Below are 27,231 nucleotides of genomic sequence, written 5' to 3'. Positions count from 1 at the left end.
TTATTTCAAATATTCCAGATGGAGCAATTGCCACTTTACTGTAGGCAAGAATAACTTCAAGAAAAATGTTTCTGAGAAAAAGAGATTGAGAGATCAATGTAAATAAGAGAAATTATATTTACAGCTTTTTTGGTGAAGATAACATTCACAGCTATTCTGCTTTTAAACTGGAACTGAAAAGTCTTAAGTCCAGTTTGGTATGTTATTCATATAATTTATGCATTGTCTATGTTTTATGAATAATATAATACTACAGTACATATGCATAGCAATATTGCAGGCAACCTCATATTTCCAATACAAATCCACACAGCAAACAAACCCGCAGATTTGCTGAAGCAGACACCACACAGAGGACCCCAATAGACTGGCATTGCTCTTTTGGACACAATCACAGGTGCTTTACAATCCTGGTGCAGAAGACGTTAGGGCTTTCTTCACTGAGTCTGCAATTGTAACTGTCACTTGACCTAAAGCAAAAACACACATAAACTTTCACACATATCATTTGTTCCTGAATTAGGGTGGCATGGCAACACAGTATTTGCATTGCTTCCTCACAGCACTGGGGCCACTGGATGTTCTTCTCATGTTCATATGGGTTTCCTTCAGGTGCTCTGATTTCCTTTCAGAGTCCCAAACCATAGTGGCAGGTTAATTAGCTTCTGGGAAAATTTGCCCTGGTGTGAGTGTGCATGTGTCTGTGCATGCCCTGCAATGGGCCAGCATCCTGTCCAGGGTATATCCTGCCTTTCACCTGTTGCTTGCCAGGATAGACTCTGGCTCCCCTGTGATCCTGAATTGGTTAAGAAATATGAAAAATGGCTGGATCTTTCTAAATTAAACATAATGCAATAGCAAATCCTGTGGTACACCGTTCTAACTCTGTCCTCAGTTCTCCCCTTTGCTTGACAAGAAATCTCTCCCCAAGGGCGCATTAAATCTACATACACAAGCTTATACAAACCAGTTATCCCATTGCCAGACAACAGTTCTTAAAACAGAACGATCATTTAGCTGTTAATAAATGGCAGGGTGAATGAATGAATGAAATACTAATTTGTAATTCAACAATTAAAAAAGGAATGAAAGTAAATTTTGTATTTTGTCATAATGGGCAGACAAAACCTTCAAAAAACAGGGACTTTTCAGGAACCCATTTCCGAATCAATAGCAGAGCTGGTTGCCCCTCACCACATTCTCACTGATGATCATTTCTGAATTGTTCCCACAGACGTTTTGTGAAGGTTTGACTTGACCCTGTGCTTTTGACACACCACAGCATGGGGCTTTTGCTAAGTATCACTGCAGGGGGGAGGCTGTTTTAGGGAAATGGGAACAGGGGCAATTTCATATGAAAATTACAACAAGTATAGTAAAAAATAAAAACCCTATACAAAGACCAAGGAGAATAGGAAGTTATATTTCCTGCCACATCTACACTCACCCTGGCAAACGTACCAAATTACACTTCAGTAGTGTAGTAGAATACAGTGAAGGTGTATTCAAATCATAGGTAACCACTAGACAATTACTGTGTGTCAATCCAAGGTGACAATATCAGAATCCTGTGACATGTATACCTAAAGTGCACTTTGACAGGAGACTTGGCGTGTGTCTCATTCTAGTGGAGCTGCTTGCCACTGCCATCATCAGCCTTTTTTCATTTTCTTTATTGACACACAAAAGCAATTGAAAACCTTAAAGGAAAAGATATTGCTGCTCAACAGGCTATTTTATTTCCCTGACCTATAAAAGTGCTCCATAGTGCTCCAGTCCTGAACTGTGCTGTTGCCAAGGTAACCTCCTGAAAAAAGAACGCTGTAGTTGTAATTCCTGTTTTGTACACTGTCCTCTCTATAGTACATGTCAGAAGATGTAATTCATAGATTTCAATACAAATTATGCAGGTAAAAAATAATCAAAAGGATGTTGTGTAATGAATGGCAAGAAACATTGTGATGCTGTTATGTATGACATGACCTGACATTAAAATGATATAGTGGTGGTTTTACAAACATTAGAGTAGGAGTCTTAAGGTCACAGACCTTGGCCTTCCAACAGCCCAGAATTACAGTGTGGCTTTTGTGTTTACATTATCAATTTCCTTGAGAACCTGAAAAAAACATTATTCATTTGTCATTTTAGCTGTTGTGGTGGAACGCTGCCTGGCTTCGTGTTTTTTATTTTGTTTTTGCACTTGTGGTTGTGTTGAAAATCATGGAAAGAAATATTTAGTAAAACCAGTGTGTTGGTGATTCATATTCAAAATCTAGGCACAGATTCTGTGGTGTGTTACGTTTTTACGATATTTCTGAAGTGTTTGGTTGAGGTGCAGTTGAAAATGCCATGAACTGCAAAATTCCTAAGTGCTTATGTGCCTTTAAATGGGCCACCATAGTGCCACAAACTATAGGTGTTACTCTGTAAACTACATTTAAGGAAGGGTAAAGGTACAAAGGAAAGAAGTATAAACACAATTTCATAACATTTTTAAAAAGTTACTGAAATCACATTATTTCCAATACTTAGTCTGTGAATTTCCAGTACAGTGGTGCCAAAGTGATTTTCAGCTCCTGATTGTTCATCTAATTTAGTAAATATTTCCTCTTGCTTGTGTGGCAACTGTTACCCAGCTGTTTTCTGGGATTGTTGGGAGATATCAAAATACAGAGGATTGAATCCTGCACAGAAGCAAACCACAAGTGGATACATGGGGTACCCAATGACAGTCAGATGACTGAATTAATTTGTTATGATCTGTGTTAAAATCATTCTAAATTGATGGATTGGCGTTTGTCGTTATAGACGGCAACAGGCCTTATAATAAATAGGACATAATAGCAAATGGAACCGAGAAATCGACAGGTACATGAAAGTGAAAACATCGATAAACATACTAAGCTACATCATGAAAGCTACATCATTACAGTTATGTAGATTTTGACTGAAATATCGCCTGAATATCTCATAAAACTTTCTCTGAATCCTGAACACTCCTGCAATCTTTATGTTCTTCTTGTACTTCAGATGATGTGAAAAAGTTTACACGTCTCGGAATACAACCGGAAAAACTGGTTGTATCCACATTAATGGATATTGATGTTAAAATATTCTCTCTGAGTTACTTGATATAAGGCACCACCATAGATTAGAAGCCAACTGCTTCTCATAGTGGGACACAGCCCAATTTAAATATTTTTTGTGTTGTTTTTCAGGCCCCACAAAGGGACGGAGCAGCTGTCAGGCTCAGCAAGCAAGAGGTGAGCTTGATCTTTCAGTGTGGTGGGGAGATGCCAGGAATCAGAGTGTCCCAAACACTCCAAGTTACAAGTCTTTCCATCTCTTCATGGGTGAAGCTGCTTACAATTAAGCCAGCTAGTCACTGAAGCAATGTGTCTATTGTAAATGTCCAGCTTCTACATAGTTTTAATTAGTTTTCAGTCACATAGGTCAAATTATCCTGAAATTAGTGCAATTAACCCCCTCCTTGAGGATTTGTGAGATTTATGATTTAAGGAGACATGTGGTAGCTGCTGGACATTGCCCTTAAGCAGGAGCCCTGCTTTAAAGATATGAAGTAAAGAAGATGTCAGATCTGAACCATTGACCAGTTGCAATCTGCTCTCTCCCCAGCAAGGATCACCAGTCCATGTCCGCAAATTGGGGAGGACCAGGAAGCTGAAAGTAAGCATAAAAACTCAAAACAGATGATGTCAATCCTGTAAGGCAATGCAGCCCTGGTACATATTCACAGCAGGCGGAAGTCTAGAAGCATCTGAGCAGGAAGTTGAAAACGTCACCCAATAACAACACTTTAAAACAGGGCTTTTCAAAACCAGACCTTCTTACCCATCCCAATGTGACTATATTGTGGTATATTATATATACCACAGTTACTTCATCAATGGCAGAACAACCAATCTAGGGGATTTATGTCCATTTTAAATCATACTGACTGTATAACACATGCCTTACATGGGGCTGTGAGTTAAGTAATTCATTTTTGTGCACATCTGAACACAGTCTGATTTTGGACTACCTCAAAGTCTTCTCCAGCACATTAAGGATGACAGATCAGAAGTAGATTTTAGTGTTCAGAGTCCATATTCCTTCAGGATCAGGATCAGGAGAAGATCCTCTGCTTAAATGAACTCAAGACTGATGCCTCTGGCAAATATTTTTTTCTGTAAACAGCTAATAACAGGAGACTAAGGAAGCATTTTGGTTTCTTCAAAACATATTAGCATTTGCTGTCACATATATTATATTAAAAAATAACCGTGAATGTTATCATACATTTTGAAATGTCTAAGACATTTGTAGATATTGATCAAGATACATTTTACAATCTGCAGTATTTCCATTTATTTTGGAGTATGCTGTGGAACACACTACAATGTTAAATAAAGCATATTGATACAGAAACCTCCAATCGCAGGTTTGGAGGTGCTATGTCAATGGTATGCCTTCCCTAAAGGGCTAGTGACACATCCAAGACTCAAACCACATTGTAAGGAGTGGTCTTTATACCGGGGTACTTCAATCTATTTATTTTTAACCGGTTTATCCAATACAGGGTTGAAGGGGGACCGGAGCCTATCCCAGCAAGCAACGGAGACTAGGCAGGATACACCCTGGATGGAACGCCAGTCCATCACAGGGCACACACAGACTCAGACACACACACTCACACCAGGGCCAGTTTTCACAGAAGCCAATTAACCTGCCAGCATGTCTTTGGAGTCTGGGAGGAATCTTGGAGTAACTAGAGGAAACGCTTGTGAATACCGGGTTGAACTTCATGCAGATAACACTCCAGGTCCAGATGATCCCCACACCACCCTGAAAATTGTTAGTAAACTATAATCTGACCTAATATCAATACCTTTTTGAAATGATCACTCTGTCTGTTCACTTCAGGCCTACAAGGAGGATGAGAACCCTGAGGAGACAGAACGCAGACACAGGGAGCAGGAGGTAAAGGCTCACACACACAAGGGTTGTAGAACTGGGTCCTAACTGGCATTTTTGCAGTCTGGTGGCACTGCAGATAATCCTTAAATCATTGATTACCATATGCAACATATTAACATATTAATTACTTGTCAGTTTCCTATTCTGTTTCTGTAACCCATGGTGACTTTGCAAAATACTGCAACCAGGACATACTGTAGGTTTAGAGTATTTCTAATACAAGGTTTCTAAAAATCTGCAAACCAGATTGCAAGTATTTGTGCTCATAACAAAGACAATTATACAGTATCTTTTCAGTTATATCTGTTATTCCTCTGTGCTCTCTTTTTCATAGCTGAAGCCCCTATACAGAGAACTGCTGTACACCATCCTCTACAGAGTGGGCAAACCCAGGCCTCATCATGTCTCGGACGAAGCTGACCTCGTCCAGTACATCAAGCAGGTGAGCAGACACAAGGGCCTTCCAGTAGGAGTTTCAATTCTACACTGCAAAAACCACAGTGATGTGAGCTTCAAGTCAGGTGAAATGAGATTCCTGGCGTCAGACAGGAATATTTGTTTCCTGAACAATCCACATTACTTCTTTATCCTCACTTGATCCTGTCTTTAAGCACATGCCTAATTGTAATTGTAGCCAAATCCCCCATTTAAATCCAAGTACTAAAGCACAGCTTGCTTCTCCTCACTTCAGGAACCATCACTGTTCAGATACCTCTGTGTAGTGGCAGGTCCTGAGTTTTGATCACTGTAAGAAATAATGAGTTCACTCCATTCTAGAAATGTGTTTCAGAGGCAATTTGTTGAGCAGAGGCCAAGTTGTTGTCTTGGTTGATTGCAGGGAGCTTGGTTGTTCAGTTTAACAGTGGAAAACTGTTGGGCTTGCAATCAATCAGAACAAAAAAACAATATATGCTTTAATGAATGCAATAGTAAATCATGCCAAATAAACCAATACAAGAGTGAATATACATTATATAATATACAGTATATCACTCTGCTGATATACAAATGCCTTATCAATAACTCAGCAGTCGTTGCACTGGGGTTCAATTCCTGACCTGGGGTGTTACCTGAGAAGAGTTCATATGTTCTCCCCACAGTCCAAAAGCACAGTGGTAGATTAATTGGCTTCTGGAAAAAACTGGCCCTTGAGCTTGAGTCTGTACGTGCCTGTACAGTATGTCTGCCCTGCGTTGGACTGGTGTCCCATCTAGAGTGTACCCTGCCTTGCTCCCGTTGTTTTAAGAGATAAGCTCTGGCTCGCCTATGACTCTGAGTTGGAAGAAGAAGTTAGAAAAGGGATGGATGGATAGTACTAATACATGGTTTCATGTCCTCTGGGCCTGTGCTAAAGGGTGTCTGGGTGGCACAGGAGAAGAAGAGAGAAGAGTTCCACTTAGCCCCATGCTAAAGACAGCTTCTTAAATGGAATATACACTTCGCTTCATGATTTCAGAACACAGCCACAGATCGAAACGTAAATGTGAAAAAAACTAGAAATTTAGTCTGGTTTCCCATATTTGTAGCTTCTGCACTGAAAAGTAATTGATATTCAGTGGTGTCAACAAATGTCCCACTATATTATTTTGTTAATTGGGAAAAATTACTATTTGGAACTTGTCACAAAACTTCTCTTGTTGCACAGGAAGTCTTGGGCAGAGCTGTGGTTTATAAACAGTTTGTCAACCCAGCAGTTCCTTTCAGTTAAGTTTGTTTCAGTTGGAGGTCAGACAGCAATGGTTGCAGTAAAATTATTTTTTTGTGGTCAATGTGCCAGGATTTCAGACAGCTTGCAGACTGCTGTGCAGATGCTTTTTAAGTATAAATATGTTTAAAGCTATCAGGGGTAGTCCTTGGTTGTCACATCACCAAGTGAAGTTACTATTCCCATATGGCATACTCCTCATTGGTGGATCATTCTGGTCCTGTCAGTGGATTTGTGACATGTGACCTCCATCTGGTGTTCAAATCCAGATGTGTCTTTCTCTTGTAGTGGTGGACTATGGAGCGTCATTGTCGGAACTTCATCATGGAACTGTCAAGATCAAACTGATTTATGATGTCTTGGGTTGTGTTAGAGAGCCATCACATCCAGCTTATCACAATCACATTTCAGCTACACGTTCTAAGGACAAGAGAAAGATTATAGTTATAAGGAGAGTGTCTGCTGTCCTCATCTTCAAATTGTAGAATGAGAGTTCTAACATTATGCTGGATTAAAAAATAATTGCTTTGATCAAAAGTGAGAGAAGTTGTGGTACTACATTTAAAAAGTCTGTCAAACATTACCTGAATTCCAAAAATGGGGATGTTTGGATCTGATGTTGGACATAGTATTCAGTGAGAAATCTCTGTGAGACTGACTGGAAAAATGTTTTCTTCCCATCTAGGCATTTTCTATGACACAGCATGAACATAATCATCTGCTCCAAAAAGTACAGAGCCTAGAGGTAAAGAATTATTAAAAAACAGAACTTAGAAAATGTGTGCTAAATGTGGAGTTTTAACATCTTGCCAGAAGTGTCAAAAAACTTTGGTGGCAATCTAACAGTGCTGAATTTTGTTTTTGTTCACATGTTCTCAAAACGTGTTGCTTTTTGCTCATAACATGTAATGTAATAGCATGATAAAATTCGATAGGAGCCACCTCGGAAACTAGAACATGTCACCAGGGGGTTTTAACAGTTTTACAATCTCCAAAGTAAATTTAAGCTGGGACTTACAGAAATTGCTGGTTTCCGTCATTATCTGACTATGCATAGGATTTCTCCAATGGCAGTTCTGAACTTTCTGATTGCCTTTGGCATTATGGTAGCTGCCTCATGTAAGTGCACTTTTCTTTGAAGAATGAAGAAGAAGCAGAAAGTGACAAAGCACTTTTGCAGTGAGTCTTGTTTTTGTCTCTCCTGTAATCCAAACTGAAAAGCATGATTTGTTTGTATGGAATTTATTATCTATTCCAAGGTATCAATCATTCCTTCTATGCCTTCTACAGCCTCCAGTAAACTGCCTTATGGTCACAGTGAAGGAAGCTAAAGGCATTCTGGGAAAAGATGTCAGTGGTAAGCAATTCGTAAATCAGCAAATCAGCCATTTTAAATTATGCCAGAAAAGAAAGGTGTTCATTTCTGTGAACTAATGACTCACACACCTTTTGATTTTTGTTCCAGCCGAGCCTTCAAGTACATGATCAAATCCTTCATTGACTTAATAGCAATAAGATTAACATTAACTGTTTTTTTCTACCTCTTAAACATGTTGGTAGCTTTAACTTACATTTTGTAAGTGAAATAAAAACCCAAATTTGTGACTAGAAACAAAATGAAAATATTCAATTGAAGCAACTTCTTAGATCAAATACATCTTCATTTATCTCATTACGATTGGATGAAATGAAAACCAGCAGGAGTGTGAGTTTCCAGGTCAAAGATTGGGACTACTAATATCTTGATAAGGCAGTGTATGTCTATGAAAACAGTGAATTTTATAAGATAATATCTTATAAAATTTCTTACAACAGTACTGTTACTGTATATTGATGCTCCATTTATCCATTCTTCCTCCTTTCAATCTCAAATCTTTAATGAAAGAGTTTCTAGCCAAGAAGTCAGCCAAACTCTTCTTTTCTCTACAGGCTTCAGTGACCCATATTGCATGCTGGCTATCATGTACACTGAGGATGTTGCATCTGACAACAAGAAAAAAGGGGACACAACCACCCTACACAAGCCCAAGAAAGCTGTGGTGAAAAATGCAATCCCAGATGAGGAGATCTACCAAACCGAGGTCAAGAAACAGACTCTCAATCCCAACTGGAACGAGACCTTCATCCTGTACGAACCCTCCCATACAGTTATTAATGCCTTTTGAGTCCTCCTTCTTTCTCTCTGGAAAAGAAACACAGAACATGTTAGCCTTAAAGAAGACCACTCACTGTGGCTGATAATACATTGTGACCAGCTCCAGGTGCTAAGTCTAAAAAAACAGCAAGACTCTTTCCTCTTTTCCACTTTTGGAACTCCCATCCACTAGAGGCATTGACTCCTGGAGCAGGTGGCAATGCAGTATCAGTCATCACTGGAAAAAGTGTTTAAAACTTACATTTTAAAGCATCACGGAAATCTTTTAAATTGTTAGTTTAGGAGTCTTTGTCAGTTTGTCAAATAGAGAGCCTACCTTTCCTTAGTGAAAATGTGACAATTGAGCATGGAGAAGATCACTGTAAATCGTCAATACGGCTCTGTTTCTCTGCTTTGAACTAACTCATTTAAGATCCAGGTTCTCAAAATTTACAATAAACTTAAAGGTGCATCTGAATAATATGTCCACTTGTAAAAACAACATTTATTGAATGTCTGAGATAGACATTGGTTCCACTGCTTACACATGCAGGTGTGAATTTCTATATTTAGAGAGGATTGGAAATAGAGCTCTTGAAACATAGGAAGATGCACAAGCACTTGAACACAGTGTTAACAAAATGATGACCATGAACGCATTGGACTTAGAGTACCCAGTGCCATTTTTACCTTTTCCTACTGAGTGGCTGGAAGAATAGGGAGAGATATTAATCATTAAAAAAACTGGAATCATTTGTCAACTAGCTGAGCTCCCTGATGTACTGCCTTAAGGGTTGAGCCACTTTGGAACAAGGACTTTTTAGCTCTTTCATTAATGTCTGTTTTCTCTGTTAGGGAAGTTGCAGATCCTGCTAGGGCCAGCTTTCACATGGAAATGTGGTGAGCCTCAAAGCTTTCTCAATCTCTCTTCCCCCTTCAACCATCTCATGTCATCTCCTCTGTTTCTGCTCCTTATCTTCATACTGTACATCCCCTCTAACCTGTAGCCTAGTCCTTTTTCACCTGTCTTATGTTTATTTGGTCCCATTGTCTTTGTTTCTCAGTCCATTCTAAACTCTTATCTGACTCAGTTGTCTCCTCACTCAGCTATCTCTACCTTTTCTCTGTCTTTATTCTCTCTGTCCTCTCTTCTGAAATAAAATACCTTGACTGTCATGACTGATGCATTTGTGAGTTGCCAAAGCAATAACAATTAGTGAAACATTTACATCATGTTACTTCCCTCTACTGATATTGAATAATAGACTTCAAAGACCAGATGGGATAAAACCAGAGGAATGTTTTTGGAAAAAGGGCAGTGGGGTGTGTAGTCAAAGGATATGGATTTAAATGTAGGGATTTGATAGAGGTGTGCTGATTCTACAGGGACAAAGATGAAGATGTGACATTGGGGCAGAAACTGGAAGAGTTCAGGACCAACTTTCAAGGATTTAAAAGGTGCAGTGGAACATTCTCCAACCCTCATCAAACAAGCTTAGTAACAAGTTATACCTGAGCTGGTGTTGTTGACTGATCTCTTGCTCTCTGTACAGAATGCTTAAAGAAGTAAAGAAAGAGAAGGGCCAAGATGATTTTCTGGGGAATGTAGCACTCAGTCTACAGGTGAGAGATAAAAAATTGAGTGTTTAATTTCTCCTAATGAGTGTCATTCACCTCAAAGTGCTGAAGCCATCCTTTAATGACACACAAACTGTTTATGCTAGAATTATGCATATTTGTGTTTAATCCAAACATCTTAAAGCAAAGATTGCATTCAAGCTATTTGTCCTTGAGAACATATAAGAAGTAAATTCGATTTTAACAAGTTGAAACATTTCTAGAATATATTGAAATCTACACATTCATGAATAACAAATAATTACTTTTATAAAGTCCAGTGATTGCATCAGTTTTTTTCTTAAGTGTTTCTATGCTCTATTATGATCAAAATGATGGCTGAGAGGATATATAGAATACTGCTATAACATGCTTTTGCTTCAGAACCTGCACTACACTGAGGATGAATGGTACACACTGGAGCCCAGGACAGAGACTTACCCTGACAGAGGAAAGTGCCATATGCAGCTCAAATTCATTCACAAAGAAGTAAGCCACTCTAATGATTTTTTCAGGATTCTTCTGATTTATAGCTGCCTGAAATACTAGAAGAAGCATTTTCTGCTTCCACAAGATGAGCAGATCAATGGGATTGCTTCACTTTTGATTAGTTACATTTGGATTATTAACGTTTTGCACATCAATGAACAAATCCACATTATTTACTTTGTGCCATTAATAGTTATTAGTATATATTAGTTCAAATGTCTGCTCCTAATAAAGATGCAATGGCCGGGTTAGGATATTATTAGATGTTATTTTAAACGCCTCAGAAGGTTTTTATTTATATACTGAGTAACAGGGTGGGAGTGGGCAGAGCCGCGAAGAACACTGATAAAAGTCGACGCCCCTAACTAAGGGACGGAAACGCCGGTGTGAGATTAGCAGGAATAAAAAAAAATAACATTACAAAGGTGGAAAATAGAACTGAAAGCAAAAAGAAAGATGTGCCTTTCGATATACGGGCTGGGCTTACTCTGTTCAACGGGGTCCAGCCTGGGAAAAAAAAGAGAACCGCTAACACAGCGGTGACCAGACTGGACTTTACCGGGGTCCAGTCTGGAATAACAGAGTGCGTAATGCCAAAAATAAGAGTAAAAAGTAAGTGTGTAAAAAAGGTCTGCCTGCCCCGGTGAAGATACGTGACGGGACAGGGAAAAATGAAAGAAAAAGAAAAATGTCGACGCGTTACGCGTAGTACAATCTCCTCCGGGACTGCTGGTAAAAAGATGCTCCCCTTCTAGGGGTATCCCTGCTCGTCCCTTCGGGGCGTGTCCAGTGTGCCATTATAGCATCTTCACAGCTGTGGCTCATCGTCCAGTAAGCGGAACAGCTTTGACTACAAAGGAGAAGCGTCGCCCTTTATCCAGGGCCCCCCCTCCACACTGGACACGCCCAAGCATAATCCCACAACTGTGATTAATTCAAAGTCAAGTATAGAGAAAAACTGTGAACCAACCACATTTACCCAAACTAAAGTAGAGAGAGGATTGGGAAAGTATGATAGAAAGAGTAGGAAGCAATAGCTAGTCAAAGATTGGCAAAACCATGAAGAATTGATGTTCTAAAAATTTCCCACAAGGAACTTGTTGGTCCATCTTAAAATCCATTTTAAACAACTGTGTTCTTCACAGAGAGATGGAGCACTGAGCGCTGGGAGGAGTGCCTATGTCAACTACTGTGGGATACTTCAGCAGTTTGTCCAGTATGACATCTCCCAGAAACAGGTAGGCACCAAGCTCACTGTGATGTCTACAGAGCTCACCCATCCTCAAGAGAATCACAAAGTGAGCTGTGGTCATGACTTTTATTCTTGTGGAGCTGAGATGTGGCTGTTCCTTGCAACACCAAGGGAACAGATGAGGTGCAATGTAGGAAACCCAGCAGTTTAATCAGGCAGGGGTTTGAAAACTTCTGAACCAAATAATGCTTCCTCAACTTCAGTGTTCTCTTAGTTTAATAACAGCACATGCATTATTGTTGTTTTAAAGTTCAGGACCCATTAGGACCCAGCTTGTAAAAATAGAGCTTACACACATACTAAAGTGATTTAGAATATTGCAAATTGTTTATATGGACTGGAAGAAGCTGCAAAAGCAAAAATTCAATAGCCACTGGAATACCTGTATTTCTTATGCTTATACTGGAGCATCTTAAAATGCCCTTGAGGAAAGTGAAGTGTAGGGTTGAAGGAAGCTGAACACTCGCTGTCTCATTCCCATTAACTCCTATTGCAAATGTGCCTTGCTTTTCTCAAGCTGTCTTCTGGGATGCTGAAGAAGAAAACTACAGAGCATTTAGTGCTTCCACGGGAAGGACCCGCTGTTTATTCTGGAAGTGGAGCCTTTTCTTATTCTCACTTGTCTCTTGGTACACAGGATGGCAGTGCCACGTGGAAGGGAGAGCTCAGCAAGGCAGCACAGACACTGCTGGACCTCCATGCCACTCAAAACGATCTGTCTCCCTTCTTGCAGGACTTGGCGTGAGTATCACAAACAGGCAAAGACCAACCTTCAGATCTTGTGTTGGGCAGAGGTCGTACTGTAGCAAGAGTCAGGGATTTTGAAGTAGTGTTAATAACCTAGGTGTTAACACAACATTAGTGATCTGAAATAAACATTTACCTAACAACAGGTTAAATTGTGTCAGTTGCTACATAAAAACTTGCAACAAGGTGTCAGTTTTTATACTAATGCATATGGAGATTCAGTAACTGACTTAAAGTCACGTAAAAGTGGGCTTAATTGGGAAGGCATCACTTGGCTTCTGAAGATGATATTGTAACGCTTACGGCCGACAGGCGCTGTGTAAGAGCCGGCGTACCAGAGCGGGTGACGTCACCGCCCTTCCCTGTGATAGCAGGACCACAGCTACTGGGCTGTAGAGAGATCTCTCTTTGGCTCACGGGGCTAGGTCACTGCAGAGAGACGCGGAAGTCCCGGGTTCGAGCCCCGGAGGGTGCAGGGGCCGACCAGATGCGGCAAGGGCGCCCGCCTGAGCCCCCGTTGCGTTACAATATTGAAGCAAAGATATCTGACAATTAAAAAAAGAGACCAAATAAAATGCATCAAAGAAATGTATTTCAAATCAAAATAATTTATTTTTAACCCACAAATGTATATGAAGTACTTCAAATAAAAAACTTCATCAATTCTCCGTAAATACTACCAAAAATAAAATATGTTATTTTTTATGGAATGCTAAAAGTTAATGCTTAATGACCACATGCGATATATACCCGTTTGTTTTTTTTACTCGGTTTATTTTTTCATTGAAAGGCTTCCATTTGGGGCAGATTCGGAGAATCCATTCCGTTGTCATTTTTTAATTATTTATGTACTTAGTCACAATGTATTTCCGCGATCTCCTGCCCCTGCCTCTTTTTCAGCAGCTCACCTCTCTCTGCAGGAAGTGGGTGGCGTACAGCAGGCTCAATCAGAAGCTGGAGCTGGACCCCACAGTGCTGTTCCAGCAACTCACCAGCATTGAGTACCACTGGGGGCAGCAGGAGCTTCCCTTTCTACAGGTAGCACCACTGAGAACTTTAAAAAAAAATATTAAACGTATAAATAATTTACAAATACAACTATAAACAGAGGATCCAAAACAGGTACAAGAGAAAAAAACACGAACAGAAAAAAAACATTTAACCACCAGAGGTAATGAAGTAAATTATGAGATCAAATTGTATTTTTTACATATATCATACGTAGAATTTAAATAGGGTTTCAGCTCCACCTCAAAAGTACTAAAAAGGGGAATATTATTAGACCATTTTGATTTATGGATGTGAAATTTACCCAGAATGACTAATACATTTACTATAAATGCTCTTTTTCCAAATTTTCTATTAAACATTACAATAAAATATCAAAATCCTTAAATCTAAAAAACACTGAGAACCTTTAACTGCTGTTACAGTCATCTACCTTATTCGATGTTCCCTCTAAGCTGTGCACGTGTGCGCCCACACTCAGGAAATTGAACTGCGCACAAAAAACATAATTAAAATGATAATAATGAAACAAACATGGTCATCAACTGAAAAGTGCGAAATTGACCACATGAGACCGGCTGCGACTTGGCTGTGTGCATTGTTATTGCTACTTGATCATCGATATCTAAGGTCTTGTAGTCTCGTACCTCACCGCTCATGCTCACTCCACACTCAGTCTCCATGACTGAGCTCGTCGAGTCACTGTCCTGGTTTTTTGAATTTCTGCTTCACAATAAACAGCATTTTCCTTTTCCGGTTTGCATAGTGTGCATCGTTGAACGTTGAGATCGTCGAAACGTAGACTAATTGTTTTCAAATTTGTACTACTCACTTCAAATATATTTTATTAAAAAAATAAAAATATTGTTTCATTATGTCTAAAGAGGTGAAGGGCGTTAAGCGCAAAAGAACTGCAAGTTCGTTTAAAATGGAAAAGCTTGACGAAATGGTAGCAACTGCTACTCCGAAAAGTCATCATTTGATATATGTTCCGTTGCGAGAAATATTAACATAAAATAATTTCAGGTTTACACTTTTTGTCACTGGAAAAAAAATGGCACAGCTTGGTATTTTTGCACACACAGGGCATTTGAAATTAGAGGGAACATTGATGATGACTTACTTTCAATCACACAATTGCATAAGAAAATCACAGCTAACTGTAATGAGGTTACTGTGCTATGCAATTTGAATTTAAAATGAGATTTTTATCTCTGGGTCGCTGTAGTCCTTAAAATGGGGACTTGATACAAGAGATTAAAAACCTTCAAGATTAACCCAGGAAATGACCACAGTGACACCAGGAGAGAAGGACTGAATTTGGAAAGTTCTTCTGAGTACAAAAACCTTCCTAGTCACGATGTTGACCATGGTTCCTTGGGATCCTTTAAGAAATGTCTGGGTCTGATGCTTAGATTAATCAGTTACAAAGCAACCAAGTAAGCCAAAAGGCCTCCTCACATTTGTAACTTTTATTATGTTTGGACTGGGCTCTTCATTTGCAAGTAGATGACATAACATGCACAGTACAAGATGATTTTATCTTTCACACACTTTTGCGATGTGTATAATTACAAACTTTTTAGCAGTCATCTGATTGTGTGTGATGGTTTCCTATAGAAACAAGAGCTGGCTGCCTCCCTCCATGACTTCCTGCAGTATGGACTGTCGCTTGTCTCCAAATACCGAGACGTCTTTCTACCGACAGCAACCAAGCGCTTGCACACGCTGCTCAGGTAGGCTTTGAGAAAAGGGGTCATGTGGACAAGTGGTGTCCACATGTCTCTGGCCCATTGTGGACTGTCCTCCAACATTGTAACTTACAGAATCTGGACCACTTCATTTTTCATGACCACACATAGCACAGTATCAATTCTGGTACAGATTTTAGCTGTGAGGAGAGTCAAAAACATTAGTAGTGGTGTATGAAGATCAGATGTGGTAACATCTGATAGTTTATATTGCCTATTTCAGGGTGATGGTGCAGATATGCAAAACCAAGGCCTTTCAGAAACTTAACCCATCCACCTTTGATCTTCAGCAAGAGGTGACAAAAGCTGTTCAGGTAATCTTTAGATTTTTATAATGTCCATATTTGTGTTTTTAGGTTCTTAGGGAAAAGTACATGTTTAAGGGAAAAAAATGATGATTAGCCAAGCCAGATTTCCTCCAATTCTGAGCTTCAATCAGCCCACCTTGGAACTATAGCTTTTATACCATCATGGGAGAGAAGAAGCTAACCCACACTCGTCCTCTGTCCCCAACCGGTGATGAGACAGGAATGAATGGGCCTCATAAGTGCCAGACTTCTTAATATCCCCCTTGATAGACAGCATCTTTTCTCACTGGCGCTAATGCATTTATTCCTTATTTGTAGGTGGGTACTCAGGAATGGTTCACCATCAAGAAGGGTTTGCACCAGCCAATGATGAAGGTAAGAACAAGAGAAGAGGGCAGGAATTTGGGCTGATTTTTAACCACAATTTTGGAATTACCAGTAGTTTTTAAGACTCTGATGTCCATCAAAGACCCGTGTACGTCTCCAAGATAATACAATATACTTAACCATGCTGTGACTGTTTACATATTGGTACCTGCAGAAACTAGTATAAGAAGCAGTGTCCAATCTTCTTTCCATGAGACAATGGAAGCCACAGTGAAGAATTTAATTCCAAACCAGGTGATTATGGAACAGACCAAGGACCCAATCTAAAACACAAACTTCATCCGGTACAAAACCCTCTATCCAGCATCATTGTCTGTGACTATCCTTCTCTTCACCCAGATCCTCATTCCTTTCCCTTTGTTCATCTCTCCATCTCTTTGTCTTTTTTCTGCAGGATGTTGGAGAGACAATCAAAGCTCTAGCTGGCCTTGTTAACGAGCTGCAGGAAGATGTTAAACTCAACAAAGATGTGTGGAACAAAGTCTTTATCAGGTGATTATTCATGCAGCTGGTAGCGTTCCCTTTACTTTTTCACATGTAAGTTCACAGTCTGCCCAATCTGGATGGGTGCTGCAAGAAACCACCACTACAAATAAAGACCTTCAACTTTTGTGTAACGGGTGATTTGCAGTGAACCTGCTATGGAAAAGTAACTCTCTGGACTTTGAAAGGTGCTGCAAGGTCACACATCTGCACAGCAGATTTGCTCTCTTGCCTGTGCGATGTGGGGTTTTGTGGGGCTGTCAGTGTGTCTGACATGTCTGCACATGTGACAGATTTGACATAAAATTACCCAATACAGAGGTGCCCACTCCTGGTTTCAAAGCTTACCTGACCAGTAACTATTGAATCATCCATCTCAAAAGACATGAAACAATTTATTTTCGATCAATGAATCTGATGACTTGTTAAAAAAAATTACTTACAAACCATTCAAAATACAAATTTGAAGACATTCGCCCCCCAAAGATCAGAGTTGTTTCCATCATACACACTACTTTATAAACAACTCAGATAAATGTCTTGCTTAATTTATCACTAAATTACAAGGGATGCCGAACTTTACACTCAAATACAATAGCGAGTACATAAAAAAGAATTACACATGTAATGTAAATTGGTATGACTGTGTCACTGGCAAGTGGAGAAGAGTTATCACTTTTCTGTTATTCATAATTAAGAAAAATCATTGGTATTGCAAATGAGATGTATATAGCTAAAAGTGAGATGTATTTTAAGCACCGCAGGTCAATGCATGCACTATTACAAAATTATTATAATTAAAAACAAAACTTAAATGTAAGTTGAAAAAGACAAACCAAAAAGCTTTGTCAGCACCATTATGATAATTTAGTCCAATCAAAAACAATATCAAGTTCATGCTGGTGAACTGTGTTTTATTGATATGGCCTTTGGAATTTACCTAATGGTAAGGCTTTTAAGACCTATTTAAGTCCATTATTGTACATATGTGTTTTCTTTCAGTTCTGGTGCTTCAATGGCCAGAATTTTGTCATCACACAAATGATCTGATCTGTGCAAGTGCATGAGAATGCCTTGCTGCTTCTGTAGTTTCCTGTAGCCAACATGTCAGTTCAAAAAAAACATATCTGAAAGTCTTATTTCCCCAATGGCATTAATTTCACAACAGCAGATAGTTCATTTAAAGGTTAAAAAAGAGCAGCACAATGCAAAACACAATTATGTGGAAGTACCTGTAATTTGTACAGCAGTGACAGCAGCTGGGAGTGATGTCAGACAGACAGCAGCCTGCAGAACATGACTCTGTTGCTAACAAAAAAAAGCTAACAAAAGTAAAGTGAGTAAGCTAGACATTAGATTTTATAAATATAAAAACTCATCAGAGTGTAAACAATCTCTTGCACTTTTCACAGCGCAGTTCAACTTGATGTCTTTACAGTGATCTATATAGAACAGGACACCTTGGTAAGTAGAAGTGTTTTTTTTTCTCTTTTGACTTTATTTTACAAATGCCTTTAAGGTAAAAATCCCATGCTATAGGTCCCAGACCCTAAGGGTCAGGTTAAATGTGGTTTATCTGTGTTTGCTTTTGTGTTTTAAAATCAGGTCATTTATTTTTCAAAACAAGAGCCCTCTGTGAAAAGTCCACTTAAATGAAGCCCTGATGATGATATTTGTGCCTCTGTACGAGCAGATTGCAGCAGAGATCGATTACACGCTAAGCAGTCTGGGAAGTCAAATCGACCAGCAGCTCGCCAACACACTGTACCCCCTCTACCTGAGCCTCAAGGCCATCCACAAAGAGAAGGCCTTTCTGCAGAAGAGGTTAGTCAACCTGGAGCTGGAGCTCCCTGTAAATGGTGTTTACCTTCATCCTTATCCACTCTTGAAAATAACACATTCAGTCTGGCAGACAAACAGGGACAAGGAAGAAAAAGAAAAGCAATCAAGGGGAGAAATAAAGCAAAGAAAATTGAAGTAAAATCTGGAGTAAAGTAAGACGTGTATCTGACTTTGTTGCAGAGGGAAGCTGCTGGCTCTGACAGAATTCCATGTGAGGTTCCGGGATGCACTGCCTCACTGGCTCAACAAGGCCTACAACACCACACTGGAGAGAGTGCAGAGGGCAGTACAGGTGGATCAGGTACCCTCTCACCTCCGTCCCTCCTGCTCTTCATCACCAGACTCCAACTCCACCCTTCTCTGATAACCTGACAACTCTCCCCTTCACTGACAACCTCAGACTGGTATACTCCATGCTCCTTTCTCTCTTATCACTCTTAATGAAGCCATGGAGTGTGTCAGACTTGAGCTTGATGTCTTTCTTTTTTACCAAAACACAAACTGGTCTGCATTGTGTGACGGATAATTGCTCTGTGACTGCAATGCTTTATGTGGCTTTCTGAGTGCGGGTTTTGCTGATTTGTCTCTTATAGCTCCAACCCCTACTGGATGGCTCTGTCCCCATCAAACACAGTTCCTCAGCAGTGGACTTGGCCGCCTGTCTTCAACCCATCAGTCAGATGTGGAATGATCTGAGCTGGCCAGATCCTGAAGAAGCCTTCATGCTGATGGTTAAACTGACTGAGGTAACTGGCAGTCAGATGATCAAAATAAGGAACCTTACGCAGACGTTTCTTTCTCAGATATTTCCTCAACAATCCTAAATAAAAGGTTAATCTGTAAAATAAGACCAGAGATAAACTAAAAACTAGTGCTCAAGGTCCCCCTATACTAGAAATGTGGAACGCAAGAGTGGCTAAAACTATTTAAGCACACAAAAAACTGTATTTCCTAGGTTGTCCTCTGGCAGTTTTTGACCTCTGTTTTTTTCATGGTTTTAAGAAAGATAGGAGTACATTTAATTATCAAGCTAAATTCTCTTTTATATGAGAATATGCTAATTTATTGTGAATGCTATTGTAATACTGTAAAGGTTAAAACTACATCGTGAATTCCAAATAATTTTAAAAGAGCGATAAGGAAATGAATCATGTATAAATTAGTTTTGTAATTTTGAATGTGGCAGACACTCATCTGTGTGAGCTTTTTGTGGGCTGACAGCTGGGTGCCATGTGTCTGTGTTTCTAATTCCAGGACATATGCAAGATTGCACTGACATATTGTAGGATGGTCAAGCAACGGGCTGAGGAGCTCTCTGACAAGTCAGACCATAGCCATGCGGTGAACAAGGTATGAGGCAGCCTAAGGCTCCAGTGTCCCCTGTTTTCCCCTTAATCCTTCTTTTACAGACGTAACTGTATTGACTGGCTGTGCGTAGACAGGCTGTTAATGGCAGCTGTGGCCTTACTGCTGTTCATAACTTTTATCCAGTTGTGCATAGATAGCCTGCAACAAGTGGGGTGGTCTGTTAAACTCTAGCTGGCTGTATTTTGGACATACTGTATGTAGATATGCATTGAATACAGTTTTCAAAGTGGTTAAAAAGAAGTGTTAGTATGTTGAAAGGGGTAATCTCATTGGAATTTCTTTTCCAAAGGGCCATGCTCAATAGAATAGTATCAGCATCTCACATTCAATTGGCAGTTAATCTGTGTAATCTAAAAATGATTGATTATCCTTTGTGCTGTAACATGCTGCATGGAAGATTGTGGGGGTGCAGTTTTCAAGTATAGTTTTTAAACATTCTGATAAGATAAACTTGAATTGTGGTCCTCAGTCTTTTTTCTTAACAATTGTTGTTTCTGATTAGGGTTCTGTCGCATCACCCACTGAAATAGCTAAGATTTCCTACTGACTAGAGTGTTGACAATTAGACTATATACTACTAAATTAGATTCGCTAGGCTGCAAGAATATTTCAGATGTTGAGATGTAAAACACATTACTACGTTGTTTGTGTTGAAAAACATGGCACCGATCTGATCTGTGGAATCCATGCTCTTTCTGTCTTCCTCCTTTGTGCAGCTCTGTGTGGTGGTCAACAACATGGAGCACCTGAGGACCATCCTGAACAGGCTTCCCGAGCAGCTGAACTGGGCCGGGCTGCGGGAGACCACGAAGCACGTGATCAGGGAGGAGCAGTTCCACAACACGCTGCCCTCCCAGCTGCAGCACGCGCAGGGCGTGCTGGGCAAGCAGATCCGCACCGCCGTGGAGACGCTGGGGCAGCAGGTGCCACACCCACTTGAGTTCACAGCTGAGGGTCCAAAAAACCTAAAAAAAAAACTTAAAAAACCTATAGCAGCCTGCATTATAGATAGACTTGCATGAAAGGTCTTGCATACACCTTGCCCACATGAAAGATCTGTGCAGATTGCAAGTAGAAATATACAGATAGGTACTTCATGGTGAAAATGATACAGTAAAAAAAGTATTTCAACCAATAAATCTAATATCATCAGACCTCTCCCTTTTTCCTGTAAAATAAAAATAGATACCTTTTTATATGTATTTTAAGGCAGCATATATTTTAATGTAAACTGCTGGGTGGGTCACAAACCTGTGACTGTGGGTTGTGTGGATTGTGACCAGTCATGTATTGTGAATGCAATACAATTTGTTTTATCGCCATTCTTTGTGTATCAGTAAAAACAGGGTCCTCTGTGATTTCTCACCCATTATTTGCCCCCCACATGCCTCTCTCTTTCAGCTCCGTGCAGACATTGAGAAACATATCCTCAACATGGCTGCCCATCGCAGATATTCATCAAGCACAGAAGATGTAAGGCCTTTTTATAGCATTACATAAACAGAAAACATTCTGTTTTCACCTCTGATTTCATTTCTGATCTTGAACCAGTTCTCTGCAGTTCACTTCTTTGTTCAAAACATCTTAATTCACTATGAAAACTCATCTGTTCAAAACAATTTCAGTTCCTTTATTGTGTGTTTTATGGAACTTTCAGATCATCATTAATCTGCTTGCTCTTCTATATATTTTTTTAGATCCACTTGTGTTGTTGCTTAAATGTCGGGCCTCATAGAGTAGGCCACTGAACGTTAACAGTGTGTCCTGCTTCTCAATTGTAAAACAGTGACTGTTTTCCTGATTTACCAACTATAGCAGGAAGGCTGGGAGTGACTCTCTTGTTCTGTGTCCCACAGGCTGTTGTGCCCCTGATGAGGTATCTGGAGAAAGAGCTGCATTACATGAATGAGAACCTGGTGCAGGAGAACTTCAATAGGTACAGGAGACACACTGAAGTATCACACAGCTGCTTGTACTGGCTACTTTGAACATGCTGTATTAAGATTCATCAGCAATTCATTAAAATTGAACAGCTTGTGAATATTGCATGATTTTATATGGACTTTACCCAGTGTAGGGCTCATAAGAATCCTTGCCCTTCTCCACAAGAGTATAAGCTTCTGATCCATCCAGCACCTAATTGTGCACTTTGAAATTAATATGACTTTATAATCCATTTAATATATGCATGTAATTTATGGCTTACACCATGAGGTAAAGGTTAACGCATGAGGACGCGTTAGTATCTAAATCCATATGACTCTGAAGGAAGGTTTAGGTTTGGTAAACATTGGCTTGTATTCTTTGCTCTTTCATGTTATCTGCCTTGCTTTTTATGAAATGTTATTCTCCTACAGACTAAAAGCCTGAATAAGAGGAAATGAGTAGTAGAACCTTGTGCTCCTTCAATGGGGCTTTTTGAAATGATGCAACACCAAAGAGAACTTGGAATATTTTCACAAGCTCATTCTTGTGATTAAACACATGGGCGATGAGCAAACAGCACATCAGAATCAGACAGAAAATACTCAAAAGTAACTTAATAGACAACCGCAAGTCTGAAAGAAAGACTTGTTTATTTTAGACCAGTATCCAAAATCCATATTCTTCATTGCTAATGTTTAAAAAGGTTATTTCAAACAAACTGTCTTACTGGGATCTATTCATATGGATTCTGTGTCATGAATGTGTAGTGACCCCACAGACCAGAATTTCTGATGCAGTCATGAAAATGTGTTAATGCAAAGCATTAACTCCACTTGTGTTGTGCCTCTGCTTTGAGTATTGCCAGAATACATAGACATTAGCCTCTGCTGTCTCAGGTGTAGGCTATGTAAATCAGTTTTGGGAGTGAGGAAATTAATCCATGCTTACAGAACCAATTAATCTTTCCACCTACTCCTGCTCACTGTCCTCTCCCCTGCAGCCTCCTGGCTCCTCTGTGGGCCAACTCTGTCAAGATCATTGACAAAGTGTCTCAGCAGCAGAATAGTGTGATGGAGTTCTACCAGCGTCTACATTATACTCTGCAGGTAAACACTGCATTTCATGAGATGGGCTACAAATTCAATTTCATGCTGTGACTGTACTGCACTAGATTAATACTGTGTTTCGTGGGTTTTGGGACTGTTTACTTTGTTTGGACTGTGTAACTTATTAATTGCTCATCCCATTGTTATAATTCAGTTGTATTTTTTAATTGAAGTAGCCGTGGATACAATCATTGGCAAAACTGAAATTGGAATATATGTATATATGTTCAGAATTAATAGCTGACACACTAGATTATTTAAAGATTCATCTGGAAGAGGTCATTAATATTACTTAGCTACTAGTAACCAAGTGAGTTAATGGACTGAATTATTATTTTAGGTTTCTTGTCATTTGTGACCTTTCTTTTGCTCTTCTGGACATGGCAATTATTTGGGTCTACTGGCTAATTACTGTACAACTCCCACTGGGACCCTCATCACTGCAAGATGAAAAGCAATGTGCAGAGTAGAGTAGAAGAAGACCAGGCATAGAGCAGAGGGCTCATGCAGCTCTCACCGAAAACAGTTCACGCTCACAAGCACCTGTCCCTGCCACAGGGATCACAAACACACCTCAGAGCTGAGTAGGCTTGGTCAATCGTGCACTGTTGCAGATAGGAAAATCCCAGTCACGGTCAGGTTGCATTATTGCCCGGAGGCTCAGACTGCACTCTGTCTAAGTTCCAGGACATAGTGAGCCACACAGGAGCTCCTAGCTAAATACTCTGACTGAAAATCATGGTTAAACTGCCAGTGGGAGGGAGACCCATATTGGTACTAACTCTCGTATCAGTTACTAACCAGAAGTAAGGTTACTCCTGATATTTCACGAGATTAGGTTTCAAGATGGCTAAGACGTGAACCAGTAAATAGTTTGTTACTGCACTTACCAATTTAGTGACTGCTTCTTTATGTCAAAACCAACAACAAATGCTTCAGAAATATTTTGTTGTGTGATTGGTCTTTTATGAGATTAAATTCAGTTAATGAACCATTCAGTTGTATCCTAAATACTCTATATCTGGGGCTTACATGGTGTAGTTTGCCTTGTATTAATATCTGGGCACTGTGTTTAATGATAAACCTACATGTATGTTTACTGAAAGGACTTCCTTTGGAGTACAAAAGTTATTCTATCAATGTTTATATTTTTACTGAAAGTATAATTTTATTTATCTTTTGGTTGACTTAATTCAGTATAAAGACAAAAAAAAACTTCACAATGTTGTAAGCCTCAGCACCTAAATCATTGGTGAGTCTTTAAGACTCAGCACAGCTGTATGCCCAGCAGACCCTGAGGAAGGTCTATGCCATCGCTGAAGACCCATCGAACTTCCTTCATCAGTCTTTTAACCTTTTGCCCTCAGGAAAATGTTTTCACTGTCCAAAGTGCAAGACAAATAGAAAGAAAAAATATTGTTCCAGAGGCCACCAGGCTTGCAATAATTAATGTAAATAAGCTTCATCACTACAATGTCTATTGGATAGACTGTGCATTTTCTTTAATACCTTCTTAAATATTTCACACTGTTACGTTCATAATCCTTTTTGTAGTCCATTTCTTTTTACTATATATATATTTCTTATTAATATTGTTTCATTTTTTATGTTTTGTATGTTGTATAGCTTGCTTCTTAAATTACCCCTCTTGGGCATGAATAAAGTATTTTCAATTGAATTGTACAAACCATCAGGTTTCTGCTGTACAAATATGCTATGATGTGTTGATTTGAGGAGCTCCAGCCTATGTGTGACTGGCTTGCCTGTGTTTCAGTGCTTGGAGCAGTGCTTCCATGCAGAAGGAAACGGCCTGCATCTTGAAACCCTGCATACTGCAGAATACAAGGTAAGGTTCCTGCACAGACATACCTGTCTGAGCACCAGAATATTCACTCTCTACTTGAGGTATATCTGGCCCGTGTTTATCCACATTACAGTTGCATTAAGCAGACAATATGCATTTTTCCTTTCCTCCATCTAAAGGTTATATCCAGGACCACTGGTACACATTTATCTGATGACCTGGATGAACTGGAACAATCTTAGTGTAAAATATCTCATGACTGCAATAGCAGCCTCTGTAGCAGGAACTCCAACCCATGTCCTTCTAGTTAAGTGTTTGGAACTGTACTCTGCACTTTGCCCCTGAATGTGTGATGTATTAGGAAGGAGAAAAATCCCAGCGGTAAATAACCCACTGGACCATTTCCTAAAAATGGGTTGTAAGAGATGAATTAACAATTTACTGTAGATTGTGGCTGAGTGGTCTCCAGTGAGCCCCGTTCTATTCTAGTGTATCATTTTCTAGCGGGCCATACTCCTAAATCTGTGATGTACATCTGCCTCAGGTGGTAACTATTCTGTGGTGGGATTTCACCAACCTTTTTTCTCTACTTCAGGAACTGAAGGCTCATCTTACATTACACTCTTTAAGTACCCAACAGCTCATAGAGAAATTCTTGGAGCAGAAGGTCTGGGAGCAGGTGAGTGATTTCATTTACTCTGTGAAAATACAGCTTAGTCCGCAGCTCATCGTACAGGCTTATGGTCTCAAAGTATCTAACGCAGCAAATGAGTGTACTAATTATGCTCCTGTATACAGTTTTATGCAAGTGTTTTTGATGAAGAATGTAGTGCAGGGTATATACAGTTGCAGAGCACTTTTGAAGGTGTAAGCATACACCTAATTCACCTGATTCAACATCTGAGGGTTCATCCCAGTGACACAGTTATCCTTCCAAGACAGACCACCTAGTGTAACAGTCCAGGGAGGAAGAGTCTCCCTTCTCTGAAACGTCAGCCCCGCTAAACTGAGTATCTAGGAGAATCCATCATTACATGCATTTGATATTACAAACTTGTTACACGTTTCACAAGTAAGCCTTGAGATTTAACAGGCGGAGCACAGGGTGGGATGACACATGTTCTCCTGATTCTTTGCAGAAGAGTTACACCAATGAGAAGTATGGAGCTGTGACGCTGATAGGATCCTACAAGAAATCAGACCAGAGACTTCACATCGAGGTCCTCAACGCCGTCAACCTTATCCCCCTTGATTCCAATGGTATGACCATTTTCAGGATGGGTTAAGGCAGGAGTGAGGAGTAGCTGTTAGGACTCTGGACTTTTATAACTGGAAGGTTGTGGTTTCAAATTCCAGGTGAGACCCTCCTGATATGCTCTTCGGCACATTGTTTCACTTAGATGTTCAGAAGTGCTGTAGATGGGTATTAAAGTATATCACTCTGGATAAGTGCGTCAGACAAACAAATAATCGTAAACATTGTCCCTTCCTCCCAATGACAGGCTCCAGTGACCCATTCGTACATCTGTCCCTTGAACCCCGGCACCTCTTTCCAGAAGTGGAGGCCAGGAGTACAAAGATCAAGAAGAGTGACCTCAACCCGCTCTTCGAGGAGGCATTTGAATTGTACGAGTCCCATTTCTATTTCAACATGTTGTAAAATAAGCCTTTTTTCATTTTTTGAGACCACATTGCTTTTTGTATCATTGGTGAAAACTATTATTACAAATAGTCAATGCTGAATTCAAGGTGTAGAGGGACCTGGACCATAATATAAGTGGTTTGGAAAGCGGGAAAATCAGATATCATTAATGGTGAAGCTTCTTACAGTCAGTTCCAATCCTGATCAAACAGACAAGAACATATCTGAGTGTGCTCTGTTTCTTGGACCATGAGATCTAATTAATCTAATTAATTTAGATTTTGCCCATGTGAAATATGGACCATTTCCTTATGACGTGATTAATTCTAAGATAAATTATGTTGAACAGAAGAATGGTGATAGCATGAAGAGTGTTAATTTAATTAACAATATGATGACTGTAGAAAAAATACTTTTGCATAAGGGTGTGAATGGTGCTGAGTTACTGTGGCAAAACCATGTCAAGTTTGTGCATTAATCTCTTCTTTAACTTGATTTCCTGAATTAAACCATTAAGCAATATGTATGAGCTCTCATCCAAGATAATTTGGAAATGTTTGTCTGAAGCCCTGAAACACAAACACACACCAGCAGAGAAGTTAATGATAATGACAATGAAAGTGTTGGGTACAATGTGTTCATTAAGAGTGCTGGAGAACTGTTCTAAAAAAAACTTTAATGCATG

General features: G+C 39.7%; 1 protein-coding gene across 3 annotated transcripts in view; it reads left to right on the top strand.

Moving 5' to 3' along the window:
* unc13d (unc-13 homolog D (C. elegans)) overlaps nucleotides 1-27,231 on the top strand; it is a 33,722-nt gene that overhangs the window by 1,763 nt on the left and 4,728 nt on the right. For all 3 annotated transcript variants that reach the window (XM_015356073.2, XM_015356072.2, XM_015356071.2), the window contains exons 2-32: nucleotides 3,219-3,263; nucleotides 3,637-3,687; nucleotides 4,924-4,980; nucleotides 5,312-5,419; nucleotides 7,368-7,427; nucleotides 7,973-8,039; nucleotides 8,612-8,810; nucleotides 9,672-9,716; nucleotides 10,203-10,274; nucleotides 10,370-10,439; nucleotides 10,818-10,922; nucleotides 12,068-12,160; nucleotides 12,812-12,915; nucleotides 13,842-13,959; nucleotides 15,550-15,665; nucleotides 15,904-15,994; nucleotides 16,307-16,363; nucleotides 16,770-16,867; nucleotides 18,271-18,322; nucleotides 18,552-18,682; nucleotides 18,881-19,001; nucleotides 19,294-19,446; nucleotides 19,955-20,050; nucleotides 20,785-20,991; nucleotides 21,470-21,541; nucleotides 21,925-22,004; nucleotides 22,995-23,100; nucleotides 24,875-24,946; nucleotides 25,500-25,583; nucleotides 26,044-26,164; nucleotides 26,407-26,530. In XM_015356073.2, the coding sequence (XP_015211559.2) occupies nucleotides 3,219-3,263; nucleotides 3,637-3,687; nucleotides 4,924-4,980; nucleotides 5,312-5,419; nucleotides 7,368-7,427; nucleotides 7,973-8,039; nucleotides 8,612-8,810; nucleotides 9,672-9,716; nucleotides 10,203-10,274; nucleotides 10,370-10,439; nucleotides 10,818-10,922; nucleotides 12,068-12,160; nucleotides 12,812-12,915; nucleotides 13,842-13,959; nucleotides 15,550-15,665; nucleotides 15,904-15,994; nucleotides 16,307-16,363; nucleotides 16,770-16,867; nucleotides 18,271-18,322; nucleotides 18,552-18,682; nucleotides 18,881-19,001; nucleotides 19,294-19,446; nucleotides 19,955-20,050; nucleotides 20,785-20,991; nucleotides 21,470-21,541; nucleotides 21,925-22,004; nucleotides 22,995-23,100; nucleotides 24,875-24,946; nucleotides 25,500-25,583; nucleotides 26,044-26,164; nucleotides 26,407-26,530 (2,975 nt within the window). The remainder of the gene's footprint in view (nucleotides 1-3,218; nucleotides 3,264-3,636; nucleotides 3,688-4,923; nucleotides 4,981-5,311; nucleotides 5,420-7,367; nucleotides 7,428-7,972; nucleotides 8,040-8,611; nucleotides 8,811-9,671; nucleotides 9,717-10,202; nucleotides 10,275-10,369; nucleotides 10,440-10,817; nucleotides 10,923-12,067; nucleotides 12,161-12,811; nucleotides 12,916-13,841; nucleotides 13,960-15,549; nucleotides 15,666-15,903; nucleotides 15,995-16,306; nucleotides 16,364-16,769; nucleotides 16,868-18,270; nucleotides 18,323-18,551; nucleotides 18,683-18,880; nucleotides 19,002-19,293; nucleotides 19,447-19,954; nucleotides 20,051-20,784; nucleotides 20,992-21,469; nucleotides 21,542-21,924; nucleotides 22,005-22,994; nucleotides 23,101-24,874; nucleotides 24,947-25,499; nucleotides 25,584-26,043; nucleotides 26,165-26,406; nucleotides 26,531-27,231) is intronic.

Source organism: Lepisosteus oculatus, chromosome 9, assembly GCF_040954835.1.
Source record: "Lepisosteus oculatus isolate fLepOcu1 chromosome 9, fLepOcu1.hap2, whole genome shotgun sequence".
Lineage (NCBI taxonomy): Eukaryota > Metazoa > Chordata > Actinopteri > Semionotiformes > Lepisosteidae > Lepisosteus > Lepisosteus oculatus.
Note: the sequence above shows the minus strand (reverse complement) of the source record. Positions and strands in the feature narration are given on the sequence as shown.